This window comes from Lycium barbarum, chromosome 10 (genome assembly GCF_019175385.1).
Source record: "Lycium barbarum isolate Lr01 chromosome 10, ASM1917538v2, whole genome shotgun sequence".
Lineage (NCBI taxonomy): Eukaryota > Viridiplantae > Streptophyta > Magnoliopsida > Solanales > Solanaceae > Lycium > Lycium barbarum.
In genome coordinates this window covers 75,172,453-75,195,606 of record NC_083346.1, presented here as the reverse complement: position 1 = coordinate 75,195,606, position 23,154 = coordinate 75,172,453, and the positions used below count along the sequence as shown (strand labels likewise).

Genomic DNA, 23,154 nt, shown 5'->3' with positions numbered 1-23,154 from the left:
GTTAGGAGTGATCCATTTGATTCATGCTCCATATTGCTATCTTCAAAAAGTCTTGCTTAGATCCAGCTGAGTCTTTAGAGCCACTTGTACTCCTATCATGTTTTATGCATTGCATTACATTTATAAATACATATGCATATACAGACCCGAGACCCCTCAGGCGCTATATGCGCATATATTATGTATTATATATATATAATACGATGCTGCTGATGATGGTGATGATGGTGATGCCGGCCGATACGATACGATGGGATGTCCACGTGGCTTGATAGGTTTATATATGTATGACCTTATGCATGCATGCACAGTATTTATGTATATCATTAGCCTTCAGAGGAAGTTCAAATGTACAAGTTTATTCTCTCTCATGTTTCATGTTACTCTCATGTCTCTATTATGTTATTTTTCATGCCTTACATATTTATTTAAGAAGTTATGTTGAAATTATTGGCTATGGATTGAATTTGTAAGGAAGTTTTGGATAGATTTGAGTTCAATTTGAATATAATCTCTTAGCTATGGTATTGTTGGTGTTGTTAATAAAGTTTGGGAGTTGTTTTGGAATTTGGTGGAATTAAGTGATATAGGGGAAATGGTGCCCAAATTATGTTAGCTCACCTAATAGTCTTAGATTGATCTTATAAGCGTTTCAACGACTTAAACTTAGTGTGAATCATCTTGAATGTAGATTTGAAAGCTCAGGAGGATAGGCGTGGATTAGTAAGGAAATGACGAGGTATGTTAAGGCTATCCCTTTTTTTTTTGGCATGATCCTTGTGAACCGAACGTACACGTAACGTTAATCCATAATTACTCTACTCTTAGAGTTAGGAGTGATCCATTTGATTCATGCTCCATATTGCTATCTTCAAAAAGTCTTGCTTAGATCCAGCTGAGTCTTTAGAGCCACTTGTACTCCTATCATGTTTTATGCATTGCATTACATTTATAAATACATATGCATATACAGACCCGAGACCCCTCAGGCGCTATATGCGCATATATTATGTATTATATATATATAATACGATGCTGCTGATGATGGTGATGATGGTGATGCCGGCCGATACGATACGATGGGATGTCCACGTGGCTTGATAGGTTTATATATGTATGACCTTATGCATGCATGCACAGTATTTATGTATATCATTAGCCTTCAGAGGAAGTTCAAATGTACAAGTTTATTCTCTCTCATGTTTCATGTTACTCTCATGTCTCTATTATGTTATTTTTCATGCCTTACATACTCAGTACATTATCCGTACTGACGTCCTTTTATTTGTGGACGTTGCGTTCATTCCCGCAGGTAGACAAGGAGGCAGTACAGATCCTTAGGCTGCCATTTCAACATTGGTACTGGAGCACTCCACTTATTCCGGAGTTGCAGCTCAGAGTGGTATGATTCCTTTGTGTATATATGGGCATGGCGGGGTCCTATCCCTTTCTTACTATGTTATGCATTCTATGTAAAGGCTCTTAGATAGATGTGTATAGATGTCTCATGACCTCTTCGGTCTATATTTTGTTATATCCTTTGATAGCTTTGTCGGCTTATATATGGGCACAGTTGATGATGTACACACACACACACACACACACACACACACACACACACACACACACACACACATATATATATATATATATATATCTTTTGGGCACGTGCCCCTTTCAGTTACAATATTTATGAGTTAGTTTCATGACCCACTCAGATATGACTATAGATGTACGTTTTGAGGTACTCGGTAGGCTAGATCCCGGTGCCCGTCATGGCCCTCCGGTTAGGTCATGACAACTTTCCACTCCCAAACATCCACATACTCATTGATAATTGTGCCAAGCACGAGTTACAATCATTCGTGGATTGCTTCACAAGGTATCATCAGATGTTGATGAGCGAAGAGGATGCAGAAAAGACAGTCGTCATCACTCCATGGGGAGTGTATCACTACAGAGTAATGTCGTTCGGTCTCAAGAATATCGGCGCCACTTATATGAGGGCTATGAATACCATTTTTCATGAGATGATCCACAGGGAAATCAAAGTATACGTGGTTGACAACATCATCAAGTAGGGAGGAAGCTCAGAGCATACCACACATTTGCGGAAGTTCTTCAACAGACTCCAAAAATACAATTTGAAGCTAAATCCAGCCAAATGTGCATTTGGAATACCTGCCGAAAAATTGTTGGGATTCATAGTCAGCTGAAGGGGCATAGAACTAGACCCATCAAAGATCAAATCCATTCTAGAGCTACCACTTCCAAAGACTAAGAAAGAGGTCATGAGTTTCCTGGGAAGGTTGAATTACATTGGACAGTTCATAGCCCAGTCCATCATCATTATTGAACCAATAGTGAAATTGCTAAAAAAGGACGCACCCACAAAATGGACTAAGGAGTGTTAGAAAGCTTTCGACACTATTAAGAAATACTTTTCCAATCCACTAGTCTTAGTACCTCCCAAACCTGGGAGTCAACTTTTGCTATACCTGTCGGTATCAGAAAATGCCTTTGGATGCGTGTTAGGACAACATGACGAGACAAGCAAGAAAGAGCATGCGATTTACTATTTGAGCAAGTAGTTCACCGCCTGTGAGACAAGATATATGCTGGTGGTAAAGACGTGTTGTGCTTTAACATGGGTAGCTCAGAAGCTGAGACACTACCTGTCATACACAACTCACCTCATATCCAAGATGGATCCCTTGAAGTACATCTTTCGCAAACCCATGCTTATAAGGAAATGGGAAAAGTGACAAATGTTATTGAGAGAATTTGATATCATATACATAGCACAGAAGGCCATCAAAGGACAAGCATTGGCCGACTTAGGGGCAGAAAGTCCAGTGGATGAAGATTTGGAACCACGTCGAACCTACTTCCCAGACGAAGGAGTGTTGACAGTGATGAAGACATAGCTGAGCTATATTCAAGATGGAGCAGTTAATTATAAGGGTTCAGGAATCGGAGCAGTCTTGATATCAAAAATAGGGCAACATACCTGATGGCCGCAAAACTCAAGTTCCGATGCACCAACAATATGGCATAATACGAGGCCTGCATCCTAGGCCTTAGAATGGCACTGGACATGGATATCCACGGATTGTTGGTCATAGGTGATTTGGATTTGTTGATCCATCAAGTACAAGACAAGTGGGCCGCGAAGAATGCCAAGATCATACCATCTGTGAACCTCGCACAGAGATTATGCAAGAAATTCAAAAAGATCAAATTCAAGCATACACTAAGAGCTCAAAATGAGTTCGACGATGCTTTGGGCACTATAGCATCAATGATCCAGCATCCTGAAAGCAGTCACATTGACCTGTTGGAAATAAGTTTGAGAGAAGATCCCTCCTATTGTTCCCATGTGGAAGCGGAACCCGACGGCAAGCCATGGTACACTGACATCAAGATGTATCTGGGAAAAGAAGAGTATCTCCAAAATACCACAAGAAATCAATGGAAGACTCTCCGGAGAATGGCCAACAGATTCTTCCTGAACAAGGAAATTCTCTACAAGCTGACGCCAGACCTAGGGTTGGTCCGATGTGTGGATGCCACTGAGGCTATGAAACTTTTAGAAGAGGTACATGCGGGAATCTGTGGACCTCATGTCACGACCCGACTAGGGGCCGTGACGAGTACCCGATACTTGTACCGAGCACCCCTTGCTTATCCTTTTACTTTTTCCTCTTAGCAGGCCGTATGAACTGTGCCATATTTTTGTTTTTGAACATTAGCAGCATCATTATGAGCATAGACTAGTCAACTTCATTATCACTTTCTACAACAACATTAACATGCTAGAACACCATATATCTAACTGTACCTGACTGACTGTACATATCTGTCTACGAGCCTCTAGACATAGTACACTTATACATAGAAAGGGTCGAGTACTGTCGTGCCCGAAAATACATACACAAAATAGTACTACGAAAGTGGGGCTCCGGAACAACTGGAGCGCGGTCAACACTGCTGGTAAGGCTTCTACGGATCAAATCCGCCTGTCTGCTGACCTGCGCGGCATGAAACGCAGCGTCCACAAGAAGGGACGTCAGTACGAATAGTGTACCGAGTATGTAAGGCATGAATAGTAGCATACGGAAAGTATAAAATGGAAATAACGACATAAGAGGATAATAGCACATGTCCTGAGGTAAAAACATAACCTGTATATATATATACCCTTGGCAGGTGCTATGCATACTTAGCTTTCCTTTAAGAATCTTTCCTTGTTCATATACATATACATATACATATAAAATAGGACATCTCATATTGCCGAGGCGTCGGCAGCCGATCCATTTAACCATAAATATACGCATCCCGCGTCCGGGCATCCCGCGTCCGGGCATCCCGCGTCCGGGACGATATCATATCATGTAATGCCAACTGATCAGGTGGATATGCGTTCATAACGCTCTGCCCTTACCTCCATTTCCCCCGTATACATATGCATATATCATGTACATATATCAACATCTATAGCGCTCTAGCTCTTTTATCATATACATATACGTGTGTCATGTGCATGTATCAGCGTCTATAGCGCTCTAGCTCTTTCGTCATGTGCATACTTTAAAAATATATGCACATATCTTACATACATTTACATGTCTTATATGCATTTACGTATCCTATATACATATGTCTCATAGGCACGCAGGAAAGCCCAAAGAAGAATCATGTAGTCATCGGAGTGACGTAAGGTCGGTGACCTCCAATTATATTATAGAACACTCGTGATCGCTTTGTCTCACCTTGAAGGAACGAGTATTTTAAGGTGAGACTATCAACGGGGAATAATATTAAAGTAAACGTAGAATGAAATTGGGGCATCATAGATGACAGTTCATAGACTTTGAAATCTTTTAGAAAATAAAGTCATAGCTAGGAAATATAAATAATATTCAAAAATTAGTTTATCATTTTCATGTCTACATAAGATACTTAGCTTAGTCATCTTAGTCATAGAGTCGTTCCGGTAGTACGTATCATAGGCATATTCTCTTATCTAACATCATTGTTATCATTATCGTCATGGAAGTGCCCTCGTTAGAGGAGTCATAGTATTTATCATTTGGTAACGAAATCGGGATCAAAGGTTCCCTTTGGATTCACTTCAAGTAAGTCAAGCAAGACTGTAAGGAAAAATCCGAGAGTAGCGGGCCCACCTCGGGCCGGATGAGGTAGCGTATACGATTTACGTATGTTACGTGTCATAGCGTTACTTGTGAGGGTCTTAGGGTAATCGGGTCCCATTTATACAAGTTCTAAGGGTGTAGGAGGTTTTTCCAACAATTGGCACACTTTCTAGTTCAATTCTATTGAACAAAAAGTGGAAAACTTTAGGTGCGGATTCCGGGGAACCGAGTTGTCCCCGAGGCTCGTACCCAACTTATTTCAACTAAGACATGCCATAGAAAGAAGGGTGAAGCCTTACATACCTCTTTCCGCTTCTTTTACTATTCCGAATTCAAGCTGCAAATCCGCCAAAATCTGCGATTTGGTCACATTTACCCAAACTTTCATTAGGGTACTTAGAGTTAGAATCTTAAGGAAACACTTGGCTACTGAAATTTCGGCAACATTTCCTCTGTAAATACACCATCCTCAACATTTACCTAGCAAGTTTTCAATCAACAACAACCCGGGAATTCAAACCCGGCCAAACTATTAACATAACTCAACCACACTAACAATTTCCATATTCAATCCAAGATACATTATAACAACTTAATCAACTTACTACTTCTTTCAAAACCTTCCAACTCCAATGAAATCAATAACAACCTTATAATATATATTCCAACAACACCATACTAATATCATTATCTTCCATACATGTAAGAACATAATATTCAATTTACATAATCTTCCAAGACAAGCCTCCAACTACTAATACTTCACTAAGCTCATTAGGCTTTTGTTTGCAATATAAAATCCACAACACAACAACCAACATACTAAATAAAACTTGCTCACCATGCATTCATGATTCACCAAATATACACGGCTATACATGTGATATACAACTCACCGCCACACAACTATATTCTTGCTATTCATGAATTTCACTCACTTTTGCACACTACAACATGCAAAAATATCCATAACATGTAAAGAATAAGTTCTTACCTTCTTCCTTGATCTTTCACTTAGCTAAGTCTTGCAACTTGCTAGAATATGAATTTTTCTTGCTCCAAAGACCACTCCACCTTGCTAGGAATCCTTTAATTGGTAGAAAATATTTTTTGAAGAAATTTTTGTCAATTTTCTTGTCAATTTTTGCACTTGGCCGAAATGGCCTTGGAGATTTCTCCTTCTTTCCTTTTTCTCAAGTGTTCTTGAAGTTTCTAATGAGATATGACTCATTAATTGATCCTTTATATTAATTATCACATGGATAATTAATAAAATCATGGGCTTGGGCCATGTTGGCCGGCCATCCCTCACAAATTTGGGCCTTATTATTATTTTTTGATTTTTTTGGGCCAACCCGGTTGGTCCCGATTTGGGCCTAGCCCACTGACCTTTCGACCTTAAAACGTCCATATCTCCTTGTACCGACGTCACCTGGGGACCCACGACCTATGGTTGGAAAGCTAATTCAATTAACTACAACTTCTATATCTTGGTACTCTTCCAAATTCCAAACTTATAATACCGTTTTTGCCGCTTGAAGTCAGATCACCCGAAAACGTTTTCTTAAAAATATTCGTTTGGAGGACTTCCACTTTGATTTGGCCCAAGGGTCCTTCTTGAGTCGTGTTTAACTTCTCATATGTGATTCATATGAATTTTTTTAGATGTCCCAAAAAAAATCTCGATGTGTGGGTCCCACCTCAGCAAATAATCTGACGTTCAAAAATACGGGATATAACACCTCATATGAGCGGTTTCATTCTAGGCAAGAAAATCCTTCGAGCAAGTTACTACTGGATGACAATGGAGGGCGATTGCTGCAAATTTGTGCAAAGATGCCATCAGTACCAAATCTATGGAGATCTAATCTGTGTCCCACCGAAAGAACTCAATGTTATAAACTTACCCTGGTCATTCGTCACTTGCGGCATGGATGTCATTAGACCCATCGATCCTGCCGCCTCGAATGGACATCGATTCATCTTAGTCGCCATAGATTACTTCACCAAATGGGTGGAAGCTACATCGCACAAATCAGTGACAAAGATGGTGGTAGCTGATTTTGTGCGAAACAACATCATATGCCGCTTCGGCATACCAGAGTCCATAACAGACAATGGAACGAATCTGAAGAGTCACCTGATGAAGGATATCTATGAACAATTCCAAATAACCTTTCGGAATTCAACTGCCTATCGGCCACAAATAAATGGAGCTGTAGAAGCAGCCAACAAGAATGTCAAAAGAATATTAAGGAAAATGACAGATAACTACAAGTGCTGGCACGAACAATTGCCTTATGCATTGTTGGGATACCAGATGAAAGCTTGAACTTCGACAATGGCATCTCTGTACTTCCTCGTCTACGGTACTGAAGCAGTCATACCTGTCGAGGTCTAGATATCATCACTGAGAATCATTCAAGAAGCAGAGCTGGACAACACAGAATGAGTCCAAAGCCAATACGAGCAACTGGCTCTAATTGACGAAAAGAGGATGATTGATGCATGTCACGGTCAATTATACCAACAGAGGATGGCTCGCGCTTTTAATAAATGAGTCAGAGCCCGACTCTTCCAAATAGGGCAAATGGTACTCAAGCGAGTGTTCCCACATCAAGACGAGTATAAAGAAAAATTCGCACCCAATTGGCAAAGACCATACGTGGTCCGAAAAGTACACTCTGGGGGAGCGGTGATACTAGAAGAAATGGACAGCCAAAAGTGGCCCAAGACAATCAACTCAGATGCAACCAAGCGGTACTACACGTGAAGACACGGTTTCCAGTTGTAATAGTTATTTATTTGCTTGTAATAGTTATCTCTGTTACACCTCGCACTTTTAGAGCAAAGTATGCCACTTACTTCACCGTATTAATGGAGTATCGGAGACGTTCCATGAAGGTTTGGAAGGCACAAGCCATGGGAAGAACGTAACAGTGAAGTAAAGGATGTATTACGATCTCGTAAGTCGTAATCGGGAAGGACAACCTTGGAACCAAAGGAAATGACTATTATCAAGTATGATTAATGATAAATATCATGTATGGAGAGTTTCGGAAGATTCTGGGACCAAGTAAAGCGAAGAAAATAAGTTTGTCGAAAATTTGGAAAAAAAGTTGGCAGAATTCTGGATAGAATTTTGGGTCAACTTTGGAGGGGTACATCTCTGGGTATATAAGGAGTTTTAAGGTGTTTCAAAATCCGTTCATCAATGCGACATCATAGCAGGGAGTTATGAATGTTACAAGTTAGGCGGACGAAGCAGAAAAACGCTGCTACAGTACCCGGGTGCTACAGTAGCCGACCCACACACACCTATAAATACCCCTCTAACCCATTAATTTTCATCAATTTTCTCCATTTTCTCATCCTCCCCACTTCTAAAGAGTTCTATAATTCTCCACAACCTTTCATAACTTTCTATAATTTTCCCTAATCCTCCATAATACTCCATAACCCTGCATAATCTTCCACAACCTTTCTATATCATCAAGAGAGAATATCAACATCAAAATCTCAAAGAAAATTTATGGAAGATAATTGTTCTTGTTTCTCTTCAAGGTGGTGATGAAGTTGATCTTGGAAAGGGGTGAATGAAGTAAAGTTCTTATACTATAAGATATGTTTTTCCTATTATTTACATGATTGAGATGATGTAAAGGTTTAGAAATTCTTAGAAAGGAAATAATCATAGGGGAAAAATCATAAAGAGTTGAATTGAAGTTGATGGCCATGAGGTGAGTTTGGAAGAGAATTTTGGATTAATTTTAGACTAAATTGAATATAATTATTTGGTTATGGTATTATGGATGTTGTTATGGTTGGTTTGAAAATTGAAGAAACATTGTGTGGGATGTTTTATGGAATATATTGGTATTGATATTGTTGTTGATGTTGTTGGTATTGTTTGGGAGTTGTTTTGGTATTTGGAGGAGGTAAATAATATAGGGGAGATGTTGCCCGACTTTCGGCAGATTCTAAAAAGATTTCATTTGAATGCTTGCGAAAAGTGTATGATATTGAGCCTAATGATAACATGGATGGTTTATGTGTAGAGTTGAGCTTGGAAGAATAAACGTTGAACGACTAAGGCGACCGAAAGGTATGTTAAAGCTAGTCCCTTTCTTTCAAAATACATGATTCCTATGTTATGATTCCATACATATTTTTTTCATAACCTTCTTACTTTCTAAAGTTAGAAGTTCATGATTCTGAAAAGCTTTTTATGATACTAAGGATGAGATGTTTTCTATGATGAACATGATGATGATGATTTTAATTCTAGAAATTTTGAAGCTATGATTTGAGAGCATTATGAGATTATTGAGCCATTCCATGAATCCGTTGATCTTACTTATTGTTGATGGTCTCACCTCATGTTACTCGTTCCTTCGAGGTGAGATATAGAGAAGATAATGATTCTATTTTCAAGGCTATCTAAGTTCATGATTCTCGAGACTCCCATGACATCGGCGACTTTACCTTAAGATAATTGATCTTCTAAGGAAGGATATAGTGATAATGATAATGCTAATGATGATGTTGATTTCATTTATGTATTTTTATGTATATGTATATATGTATGCATTGCACCCACTAATCAGTTGGGTATAACAACGAGTCTCGAAAGGGCCGTGTACGGATAACAACGAGTCCCGAAAGGGCCGTGTACAGATAACAACGAGTCCCGAAAAGGCCGTGTATGGATAACAATGAGTCCTGAAAGGGCCGTGTACGGATGACATCAAGTCTCGAAAGGGCCGAGTACGGATATGACAGATGTATGTATAGTAAATATATGTGAATGCATATGTATGTATGTTGTGTATGGATGTGTATGAAATGTTTTTTCCTGTAGACGAGTAGTTTACATGACAGAGATCTTAAGAAGATTACGAGGTATAATTACTTACTTTATCTTATGTTATTTTCATTCTGATATCATACTACTATTCATGCCTTACATACTCAGTACATTGCTCGTACTGACGTCCCTTCTTGTGGACACTACGTTCATGCCCGCAGGTGTAGATAGACGAGACGAGGATCTTTCATCATAGGCTGCCTTCAGGTACTGGTCTTGAGTGGTGTCTCCACTTCTTCCTGGAGCATTGCTGAGTCTGAGTCTATATATATATGAATTGTGTTAAGGGTACGTCGGGGGCCCTGTCCTGACTTGTATACCTCAGTCATGTTCATAAAGGCTTTGCAGACAGTTCCTGTGTACAACTTAGTCATAGTGTGATAGTAGTAATCTCGGCATCATAGGTCTACTGTACATATACTTATGAATGATATTATGTTCATATTTAGCCTCTTGATCTTATTGTTGCCATTCGAGACATAGAGGATGTGAGTTGTAAGTTTGTTCGCTCGGTTTCAAGGTGTCGGGTGTCGATCACGCCTTACCTAGGGTGGGGTGTGACAGTCTCTTTGCTTGTAATAATTTTATAATATATAGAAAAACCAAATGATTTCCTTGTAATATGAACTACGCAATGACCTGACTTCCCCATAGTGGGATACTTAGGCAGTCCATTTGGGACCCGACCACATTATTAGTAAAAATCAAAACTCAATTACTTTATTCCGAACTACGTTTGACCTGATTTCTGCTGGGACAAGATACGTAGGCGCTCTTTGAGCTAGGTCGTACTAAATAAAAAGCCCAAGAAACCCCTAGGAAGTCGCATATGAGATTTCGAAGAGAGTTTGAAATCAGCAAAAGAGCTTACCCCTCATACCTTGCTTGGGCAGAATTTTTGAGATGGACCTCAAAAATTCCTTCAGTAAGTCCGGCCCAAGAGTTAGCCAATCCAAACCCTCAAACTAGGGCAGAAATTTTGAGAAGATCTCAAAATTTCTTCCCTCAGCAGTTCAGCTTAAGAGTCAACTGACTCAACACCTTAAACTGGGGCAGAAATTTTGAGAGGACCTCAAAATTTCTTACATCAAGACTCAACGCGAGAGTTCATCGAAGCAAGATTTAAACTGGGGAAGAATTTCTTAGAAGGTCTCAAAATTTCCGTGCAATGGAGCTGAAGCTTCAACCATCCGACAGAGTAGTGGGTGAAAGAGTCCTCACTCAGATGCACACGTCATGACAGTCAACTTAAACAATTTTTGAAAGCGATATATTTTACAAATAAAGGTTGAAATAATTTATGATCAACGATTTAGGAAAATAATTTTTATTTTAAGATAAATTCATCTTTGAATACCGAACCCAAGAGGACCGGACCTAAGAAGAGCAAACCAAGCCGGCAAAGCCAAAACGCAGACGGAGAAAACAACATGGATCAACTTTATAGGAAACTAACATTTTTCTAATGCAGGTCTCCAGTGTCATCAAGAGGACGACCACTTTTCTAACTCTATTTTGTTTGCAACAGGGAAAGACAACTTTTCAAACAAAGATCAGAACCACGACCTAGTCAAGGGGGCCATAAAAGGAATGAAATGCCACTAGGGCAAATATCTAGCCAAAGAGGGATACAAAAAGACCAAAATTCCATAAGGGCAAACATCTAGCCAGAAAGGGCTACCAAAGGACGAAAACGCCACAAGGGCGACAATCAGGCCAAAGAGGGCTACAAAATGACCAAAACGCCACAAGGGCAAACATCCAGCCAGAAAGGGCTACCAAATGATGAAAATGCCACAAGGGAGACAATCTGGCCAAAGAGGGCTACAAAATGACCAAAACGCCACAAGGGCAAACATCTAGCTAGAAAGGGCTACTAAAGGACAAAAATGCCGCAAGGGCGACAATCAGGCCAAAGGGGCTACAAAATGACCAAAATGCCACAAGGGCAAACATCTAGCCAAGAGGGCTACCAAATGAAAAAAATGCCACAAGGGTGACAATCAGGCCGAAAGGGTCACAAAAGGACAAACGCCACAAGGGCAAACATTAGGCCAAAGGGTCACAATCAATATAAAGGACAAAAGAAAGACGATTTAGCCGAAGGGGCCATATCTATCAAACTACCGAGAGGGCCATTCATATCAAACTGCCGAGAGAGCCATTCAAATTAAACTACCGGGAGAGCCATTCATTTAAACTGCCAAGAAGGCCATTTATCCAAACTACCGAGAGGGCCATTCATATCAAACTGCCGAGAGAGCCATTCAAATTAAACTACCGGGAGAGCCATTCATTTAAACTACCAAGAAGGCCATTTATCCAAACTGCCGAGAGGGCCATTCATTCAAACTGCTAAGAGGGCCATTTATTCAAATTGTCGAGAGGGCCATTCATTCAAACCGCCAAGAGGGTCATACTGTTAAGAGGGTCATTCATTCAAACCGCCAAGAGGGTCATACTGCCAAGAGGGCCATTCATCTAAACTGTCGAGACATCCATTCATTCAAACCGCTAAGAGGGCCATACTGCCAAGAAGGCCAGAGGGCCATACTGCCAAGAGAGAGATACTACCGAGAGGGCCATTCATTCAAACTATCAAGAGGGCCATTCATCTATACTGCTAAGAGAGCCATAATGCCAAGAGGGCCATGCCTCCAAGAGGGCCATACTTCTAAGAGGACCATACTATTGAGACGACCACTAGTACAAGTCCCTAAAAGGGCCATTCAAAACAAAATTGCCGGGAGGGCCATTTCATGCAAACAAAGATCGGAGGAGGTCTAACAAAGTGAACAATACCAAGAAAGTCATCTATTTTCAGAAAAATAGCTAGAGGCCCATCAAAAACCATACAGGAGTGGGAAAAGTAAGACCAAGATGGTCATTTAGTTTTAAGCGGCGCCGAGAAGGCCGCCACACAAAGATGAGGCCAAGAAGATATAATCGAAACCACGCTAAGATGACACAAGCAGAAACAAGACCGAGAGGTTGACCACAATGTTACCCAGTAGATGGAAGCAGGCTAGTAGCCCCAAGGAAAGGAACAGGCTGTTCAAATCAGATTTAGACGCATGCGGAGGAAACAAGGAACTTTTTCTTACGCAGCCGGTCGAGATAGGGTGCCCATGAGAGTCAAGCTCTCCGGCCAGGAATTGGAAGATCACTCCATCTCATACTCAGCCACACAACTTGTTTGTTTGCCTTGCTTGCTTTCTTTTTAAAATTTCCTGCAGCCGGTCAGGCACACAACGACTCACTCAAAGGCATTCCCGCATAAGGGATATCCTTTTCCTCCTATCGAGTCGAACTACAAGTGACTTGATTATCAAGACTAGGGATATGTAGGCGGACTCAATACCAGAGAGTCAGTCACACTATAACAAACCACTCCGAGTCTCTTAGTAGTGACACTGGAAAAATAAAAATTTAGTTGAACTTGCACTTAGAAGTCTAATCGAGTCAAAATACAAATGGCCTGAATTCTCATATAGCCTGAGATATGTAGGAAATCCAGAGACCAGGGTCTGATCATATATTTGAAAATGCATCAAATAGAGAAGTATTTTGAAATTGGTCAGTCAAAAATTGGGGTTGTCAAATTTCAATGACCAGGGATGGGCCCGCTATCCCTAAACACCGAAGAGACAGTTGTTGACACCTAATTTTTTACTACCAATAATCTTATTTAATTATTCGGAGTTCCTGAATCTCAAACGGAGCAAAGCATGTATTTTTATAAATCAAATGATCTTACAATAAATTATTCTGATAATGTTTTGCCATTTCTTTTGGCAAAATAGCTTCAAATATATATTGTAAGTCATTTTAAAATAATTTACATATTTTATTATTAATATTGAAGTATTTGTCAAATTTAATCCAAAATAACTAAAAAACAATTACTCGATTAATTGCTTAAATTATCAAAGGTCACATTGGAAAATATTAAACTCCGTTTAATTCAAGGAAATTTGATTAATTAAATAAAAAATCAATTCAGCTCTCAAATTTTAATTTTTGCATAATCATAGGTGCATTTAAAGTTTAAAAAATAATCATAATTAATTAGATGCTTAATTGTGGTTATATTGGTAAATTGTTTGTGATATGATTAATTGCAGCTACGATTGAAATAATCAATTATTTATCAATTATGGTCATAATTGAAATAGCCAATTACATGGTTTAGGTCAATTAAGGCTTATTTGCAAAATAGCCCTTTTATGCATGTGGTCGTATTGTTAAAAGTGTTTAATTGGTTAATTAGTTTTAATTTGGCCATAATTGAAACGGTAATTAATGGCCAAGCTTTTAATTTTACCTATTTATTCAATTGGCACATTTTACCTCTCCCCATATACGCGTGTATACATGAATATACACGAGTATACGTGTATGTACATGGATACCACACATATATAGGGATATCGAGCCCGTTTTATTTCTTTTAAGTTTAGACCGAGTCTAGCCCAAAACCTCAAACGACCCCTTTAATCTGCAAAACACAACCAAACGACCTTCAAAGTCTCTAAGGGTTTAAAGAGAAAACCTAGGCGCCGCTCTTGTATTCTCTCTCTCTCACATTATAGTTGTCGAAATTGGAAAATTTTCAGGCGTGTCGGCTTTGCAAAAGTGTTGCGTGACCATTTTGGGCAACAACATTAACTCTCCTCTTAACCGTCGTATATCAACCGTAGATGAAGGTAAAACCCTCATCTCTCTCTCCTTTTCTTTTTCTACTCTCAAGGACACAAACTCTTAATGGAATTTGTCTCATACTAATTTGAATTCACATTTTCTATTGGTTTTTGACCATTACACGGGGATTCAAGAGAACTTCCCCCAAAAACCCTAAGTCCCACATCGAATTTGGAATGGGGTTTTCAAATTTTGGGGTTCTATATAAATAACCCCCAATTCACAATACACACACACAAAAGCCTGAAATCTGAGCGAAAAAGACTCAATATACCTAGGGATCTAGCGATTTCTGTTGGAACCTTTAATTTATTGAGTTTTCTAGTTTTAAATATTAATTCTTTTCATTTGTGGCTGAATTTCAAGGGGCGAGGAGCAGGAAGATCTCCAGCTTCAAATCTCGATTCAAGGTTGTACATAAGAAAGATAAACGTATCTCGTTTCAGTTATTTTTTCATTTTTTTGTGCTTAATTTATGATATGTTTCCATGCTTAATATAGTCTTGTTAATATTTATTTAGTCTAGTATTAATTTTCTAGATGCTTAAATTAATTGTTAAGGGCTGCTATGTGTTTATTTCTCTCATATCTATTACTTAGTTTTGTTCTAGAAATATTTGCAATTAATTGCTAGATTAATAGTGGTGTGGCACTATTAGAAGTTTAAGATTATCAATTTTGTTTAGTTTAGATGATATCACTTGTTTATATGTTAGTCTAAGTGGCCATTGTATGATTATCTGAGCCTAGTTGCAATCTAGTATTAATGGAAATTCATACTATCTGGTGGGGTCTGAACACTACTAATACTCAATTATTTCAGAGAGGTGTGTCTGAAGTCTGGTGGGGTCTGAACATGTATTTAAAGGGGCTGATATTGCATGCATATATAGTATAGATGTTATAGGACAAGCGTGGCTTCCTTTAGTGTCTTTCTTCTCATTTTCTGGGTAAAATGGTCTGATATACAGAAGATATACAAAGAATATACATAGTTTGCATACATTTAGAAGCATATAAGGAGGTATATCATGTATATTAGTGAACCTGTTAGGACTTTTGAACTTACCCATGTTAGTGTAAATGTTAATTGGTCCTGATTTTCTTCTGAAATTGTGTTGTTGGGCTTCTGGCCTCAGTTTGTCTACTTACTAAGTGGTAGTGGATGTATTTCTCGATATACATGTATACAAGACTATACATATAATGATTTTTTACTTTAAAGCTTTTATTTATCTAGTGATGAAGTTTAGATACCCTCTAATCGTGTTTTCCCTTTTCCATCCTCTTTTGCATGATGTCACACGACCGAGCCATTTGCTACGAAACCAGTGTTGGGCCCTTTCATCGAGTCTGTTGAAGAATACACAATGTTAAAGGCCTAACCATGGGTGAAAATGGCAACTGGTGGGCTTAGGTAGGCCCACCAGCCTAAGCCTTCTCTTCATTCTTATCATATATTCATGTATATTTGTATGTATAATAGTTGTATATGTAAACAACATTGATATTATTATTGAAACCCAAATGCGTTATAAGCCTAGGAAACTCATGTAGTTGGTTAAACATTTTCCAAAATGATTTTCAAAGGGAAACATGGCTTATGCATGCAATCAAAATATCTTGGATTCTTACAAAATTCTTCAAAGTGTTAAGTTGATGAAGTAAACGACATGAATGAAATTTGGATTGAAAAAATGGATTTGGGCCGTATGCCCCTCTTACGAAAAATATTTAAATAAGAATGGGATGTTTTGGGCATCAAGGCCTCTTAAGAGAAAAACTGGAAAGGAACCATCTTGGATTTTGACCAATTGGACTTAAGTGTATTTTGGGCCTGATTTATAAAACTTGGGCTAATTTTTGATAAGTCAAATAAACCAAACTCCTTTTTCTGAATAAAGTATGAAAATGGGTTTCTTTTTATATAAATTACGGTTGTTTTCAAATACTTTGGGGCCAAAAGTCCAAACCTTAAGGCAAATAAACAAAAGAAAAATGCCCTTAAATTCTTGTTTGATAATGAGATGGCTTTGGTAATGGATACGGTTGACTAAATGAGCTAAAATGGACTAAAAATAAATAAATCCTATTTTCTTTATCTATACTTAGAAAACCTATGCTATTTATTACAAAGGAGATACACTCCATTGATTTCCCTATACATATATACAAAACCGGTAAGGACTAAAACATGACATTAGGGCCAAATTAGTAGGAACTCTACTTAAGAGAAAATCTTAACTGTGTTTTGGTCGCGAAATAAAGTGAATTTAACCCCCCGATAACATTTTCTCAAAAAGAAACCAAATCTTACATTTGCGAAAAAATGGAGTTTTGTATGATTAGCATGACAATTTTTGCAAGAAAGAAATTATTTTAGCAAATAATCACAATTAAATGTACTGACCCGTTTGGTCATTATAGTCTTTTCGGCATTTTCGCCCTTTTCCGAGCATTGATTAGCTCATTTTTGACCTGAGGGGACCGTTGGCATGCTTCCCGAGGTGTCTAGACCGGATTCGCGAAACTTTTGTGAAATATAGGCTTAAAGTGAAAAATGGTTGACCCAGAGTTGACTTTTGGGTAAACAGACCTTGTTCGAAATTTCGTCGATTCCGAGAGGTCCGGATGGTCGATTATAAATTGTGTGTGTATTTGGTTCGGTTCCCAATGCACTCGGTTGCATTTTGGGACATGGGTTGGAAAATTGGAATTAAGGCATCGGGGGTTGAATCGGTCAACGAGACCTCCGTTGGGAATTCCGAGGCCACGGGCGCGTTCGTAGCGTGTTTTTATGTGTGTCTATGTGTATGGTATGTGAGCAGATGGCCTCGGGAACTAGTCGAAAAATCGAATCAAATGGTGAAACTTGGGTAAGTTTCTGGTGTCTGGTTCCCGCTTTGGCGGCAGCGGTACCTCTGGAGCGGTAGCCCTACTGCTGGAGCGGTCCAATGGGTTTTGCCTTGACCGCTGAAGCGGCACCGCTGGGGCGGTCCCAGTGCTGCTAAAGCGGGTGACAGGCAGTGTGTATTATTAATGATGTGTTAAAAGCCCTTAGACCCTCATTTATTTCCATTTCGAAGTTTGAGCTTGGGGGAACTGTTCTTAGAGATATTTGGAGGATATTCTTGGAGGTAAATCTTGCTAATTCGTCTACTCTTCCTTTAATCATAATCATCATAGATTCCCCCTTTCCTTTAATAATCCCTTAGTAATGGAGGTTGGAAGAAGGTTGTCACGACCCAACCAGTCATGACCGGCACCCATCTAAATCCTAATGGGCGAACCAACATACAAACCACCTAATCCATTCAATACAGTTTTATATAAATCAAGCTAAACAATTATTACTCATTTAACAACAAAAGAACAAGTAAATCATGCCATAAATACTGTAGTAAGTGCGGAAGTTCTAACTATTACAATCCCCAAAATCCGAAAGTCACCGTACATGACTCTAAGCCAAAACATGTCTAAGAACTGAAATCTGCCTAATAAATATCCATAATGTCCAGAATAAGAAAAGACATCATAAGTAGAAGATCTTTGGGTGGCCTGGCATGAGAAGAAGCTCACCCCAAAATCTGTTAGCAATTATCCTCCACGCTAGATGTGAGGACGAGCAGCGATCTCTATATCAAAATCTGCACTCAAAGAATGCGACAAGGTAGTATCAGTACAAACACTATGTACTAGTAAGCATCATAGGCCGACTAAGATTAGTATCATGCATATCTTATGAAATCAATAAAATAAACAAGCCAACCAATCATACACGAATATCAATACATCACAACAAGTCAACCACGGACAATCACAACAAATCACCAAATTGCCAAGAATTACAAACACGTCAACCACAACAGAGATAAATTTACCACTATAACCCCACTCGCTATACACACATGATATCTAATGTCATAGCTCAATAATCATGACCTGCAGGGGACCCATGATGTCCATGTACCACTCGTTCCGGAACACTTCTCGGACCCGAGCACAACCTCCGCTCCGGAACAAACCTCGAACGCGGGATATAGCAATAAACCTCTCGTTTCTGAAACTATCCTCGGACCACGAGCCCATAATCTAGGCCACATGTGTGCCTTGTCATACCTTTTACAGAACAGTGTTTCTTACCTTCTCAATATCCATATTCACCTCGTCATTTCGCGTCATAATACCCTTGAGAAGACTATATTAACTTCTTATCACAATACATCCATTGCAGATTAAATCACACAGGAATAATGGTATGAAGCCTACACAACACTCAATCATAAGAACATAGGAGCTTAATCACACAATATCATGTACTGAATACTAGACAGGCTTTCTCCTAATGAAATCACAAACATACATTCAACTAACCAAAGTCTAACTCAAGCAAATCGTAACCTACCTCAGAGTAGAGCTGGAACAATGCCTATCACTCTACTACAGCCTTTCCTTTTCTCAAGTCCTCAATACGTTCGCAGTCTAAAAATGGAAGGCTTAATGAGTCACATTGCTCAATTTGCAAATACCAAGGCAAGAAATACCCTTCCCTCTCCCCATTCTAAGGGTGGATGATTTTCTAGGTGATAAACAACCTATCCAAGCTTCTAATAATCATAAACCATCAATTTATACCACATTCTATCCAACATTCCCATTACAAATAGTTTTCTATGACAAAGACAACATTTTTATAGAACCCTAGGTCTTAATCACTTATTTTATGATACTAAAGGTTCAATTTATAACAAATAGCAACTAACCAACACATTTAGATGATAAATATGCGATAATAATCCTAACCCATCAGTTTAGGAGCTTTATTAACATTCTAGGGTTTCTATTTCAATTTCACCATTAAAGACCCATGAAGATGATTACAATAATGAAGGGGAATGGGCTAATAGAATGAAAAGCAATGGAACTTATCTCTCAAGGTTGTTTTGCCCTAACTTGAAAATTCTCTCAAAGTGTTTGTTGGGAAGTGTGTTGGGGTGTTATGAATGGAATTATAAAACTAAGGCATTAAAAACCCGGCTACTGCTTCCCGTCGACCGCTGCGGCGGTCACTCCACCGCTGCAGCGGTCCCACTATAGCGGTCCCCAACTATCCCGCCTGACCACTATGGCGGTCAATTCACCGCTATAGCGGTATCGCCATAGCGGTCCACCGTCCGCCACAGCGGCCACCAAATAAATGGATGGCTGCTTGTAGCGGTCGAGGCACCGCTATAGCGGTACCGCCACAGCGGTAGTCCCACCGCTGCAGCGGTCCATTTTGGGCAGTGAAGTCGGCTTTTTGTCTAGTTTTCCCCCTATCACCCAACATTTCACCCAAGGCTTCAAAACACAACACAAAACATGCATACATACAAAAAGATGCCCTACGAATCCATCCGCGACCTTGGAATTCCCAATGGAGTCCCAAATTACCATAACGACCGGAAGGGTCGTTACAAGGGATTTGATGAACTTATTCTCTAGGATTATAAATGATGAAATTGGTGGGATTTATGTTAGATTTTGATGAATCTAAGCTTGTTAATCATATATCTTCCATTTCTAGTATTGAATTTCGGAATCAAAGAGTTAGGGTTTATACCCAAATTGGAGGTTTTGTTTCAAATTCGAAATTGGGTATCTTTGTTAATCATATATCTTCCATTTCTAGTGCTTAATTTCATATTATGCTTCCGAATTTCTCGTTTTGCCCTTGTGGGCCCGTTTTCCCAATTTCTAGGGTTAGAATTGACCTAAATAGAATGGTGACAATATTAGTATCATTCTTCATGATTTCTCATCTATAATTCAAATATGCCTAGACTACTTTGGTTCTGAGGCTCAGCGGAAAGGGAAGGCGATAGAGTGATTTGTTGGTGTTGATGTTCGACCACCCAGGTAGTTTATGGCTTACCCTTGGTGAGACTTTGTATAGAGAAGCACATATTTAGATTATATTGTCAGAGACAACATGTGAACCTTCGGGTATGAAGTTGGGTTGGATATTGCCTTTGGTTGGGCCTTGTTGTGTGTTTGGCGCTAGCCACCCCGTTATATTGTGATTTGATCGTTCTATTGTGTTGGCTTGATGCCATGAGTTGTTGATAGATGTTGGATTCTATTTTATCATCTTGAATATGATATTGTTGGCGTACCCACTGTTGGTACTTGTGATTCAGTTATATTGTTGGCATACCCACTGTTAGTACTTGTGATTCGGTTATTGTTGGCATACCCACTGTTGGTATTTGTGATTCGGATATATTATTTTTGTACCCATTGTTGGTACTTGTGATATTGAGCATGATTATTGATGTTGATACATGCATTTCACGCACTCTCATTTTCATGATGCACTGTTGAGATAGGGATGATATTTGATGAAACATTTTGATGAGCTGGGTTCGGTTTTACTTGAGTGATGTGAGATGGCCGATATCCGATGTTAGTTCCGGAACCATTGATTGAGTGGCTGATATCCGATGTTAGTTTCGGAATTGTTGAGTGCATGGACTTTGCAGGTCCCCTAGAGTGGCGCCGGTGAGAACCCCCCGTGGGCAAAGATTCGGGGTCCCGTTTGTCTGTTGGACAAAGATCTGGGACGAGTGACACTTAGACTTCACGAGTCACACTGCGTTGTGCTACCGAGACGTTGATATTTTTGTCCGGAGTACATGTGTACACCGCATTTGCATGGCATTGCATTGCATTCGTACACTATTACATTGCATTGCATTATGGCTTGATTTTGAGATGATTTTGGTGTTGTACTTGTGATGTTGTATTCGGACTTGATATATTTAGACTTGGCACAATTGGGATTAGATGCTTTACCTAGGCAATGACGTGTACTTGGTTCTGATTACGTTTTGCTTATACTTGTTGGTTTGTCTGCCTATCTGCTTTATTATCTGAATTGCATTAGCTATGCTTAGTCGACCGATGATGCCTACCAATACTGTTGTTTTGTACTGACCTGTACTTGCTGCATTCTTTTATGAATGCAGAGTATCAGGTTAGATCCACTTCCGTGACACGTAGCTGATAGTCGCTTAAGCATTATCTTCGAGTTTCCAGGGTGAGTATAGTCATCCGCTGACTTGAAGACTTCTCTATCTTTATGTCCTATTCTTGTATTACGCAGACTAGACCCTGGAGGTGTTGTTATTATTCCGCACTATTCTATATATATATATATATATATATATATATATATATATATATATATATATATATATATATATATATATATCGTGAGACTTACTTATCTATTCTTTTTCGCTTGATTAGTTATGTATTTGTGACTTTATTTATTGTTGGGTTGAGGGTTTGCTTACCGAGGTGGGAAGGTAAGTGCCCGCACGGCTTAGGAAAAATAGGTCGTGACATTAAATCACACATTGAAGCTCGTAGGTCAACCGTTTTCTACGGATCCTTAATACTAGGGTGATTAACAACCTTCCCTAGAGGATCACCAGAACCCTTACCTCGAACTCTGGTTTAATAACGATTTTTCTCTTGTGCAAACCCTTTTAACTTGGTTTTCATAATTTCTGTTACAAAATTAGGTGGCGACTCTAAAAATATAAAATTCAAATAGAGTCCGCAACTTGTTAGTAGCTTTTATGCTGAACCGTAACAAGGTCAACGGGGGTAAATGGGTCAAAAGTGCAATAACGATCAAACGGTTCGTTACATCAGATACCAATTGAACAATCGTTCATCCTCGAACGACAAAGGAAAAGAATGGGGGAAAAGTACCTCAGTCGGTAAACAACTGGGGATATCTAGTACACATATCGGACTCGGTCTCCCAGGTGGCCTTCTCAACTCGACGGTGCTTCCATTGCACCTTAACTAAAGCTATCTCCTTCAATCCCAGCTTTCTCACTTTCTTATCCAAGATCGTTATAGGCTCTTCCTCATAACAGATTCTCATCAAGCAACATTAAGTCCCAACAAATGATATAAGAACCGTCTGAAGGGTACCTCTTCAGCATGGAAACATGAAATATCGGATGAACACCTTACAAGCCTGGTGGCAAAGCGAACTCATAAGCCACTGCGCCAACACGACAGAGAATCTCAAATGGGCCAATGTACCTCGGGCTCAACTTGTGCTTCTTCCCAAATCGCATAATACCCTGCATAGGTGAAATCTTCAGAAGAACCAGGTCACCCTCCAAAAACTCCACATTTCGAACCTTCGGGTCCGCATACAACTTTTGCCTACTCTGAGCTGCCAGAAGCTTTTCTTGAATCAGCTTCACTTTGTCTGACGACTCCCTCAGCAAATTCGTACCCCAAGGTCTCACCTCAAAAGCATCAAACCACCCAATCGGAGAACGACATCTCCTACTATTTAAAGCATCGAATGGCGCCATCTCAATACTCGAATAGTAGTTGTTGTTGTATGCGAACTCTGCG

At 39.4% G+C, this 23,154-nt stretch overlaps 1 protein-coding gene across 1 annotated transcript; it reads left to right on the top strand.

The window, feature by feature from the left end:
- Positions 1–3,085: 3,085 nt before the first annotated feature.
- Positions 3,086–21,761, top strand: LOC132613051 (uncharacterized). The gene is made up of 2 exons (XM_060327110.1): positions 3,086–3,598; positions 21,735–21,761. The coding sequence occupies exons 1-2, from the start codon at positions 3,086–3,088 to the stop codon at positions 21,759–21,761; spliced, it is 540 nt and encodes a 179-aa protein (XP_060183093.1).
- The last annotated feature ends 1,393 nt before the right edge of the window (positions 21,762–23,154 follow it).

Excerpts from the sequence above, each read along its gene's own strand:
- LOC132613051 (XM_060327110.1), top strand. The coding sequence starts at position 3,086 with ATGGCACTGGACATGGATATCCACGGATTGTTGGTCATAGGTGATTTG. Across the intron at positions 3,599-21,734 it reads CTATGAAACTTTTAGAAGAG|AGTATCAGGTTAGATCCACT; the intron begins GTACATGCGGGA and ends TTATGAATGCAG.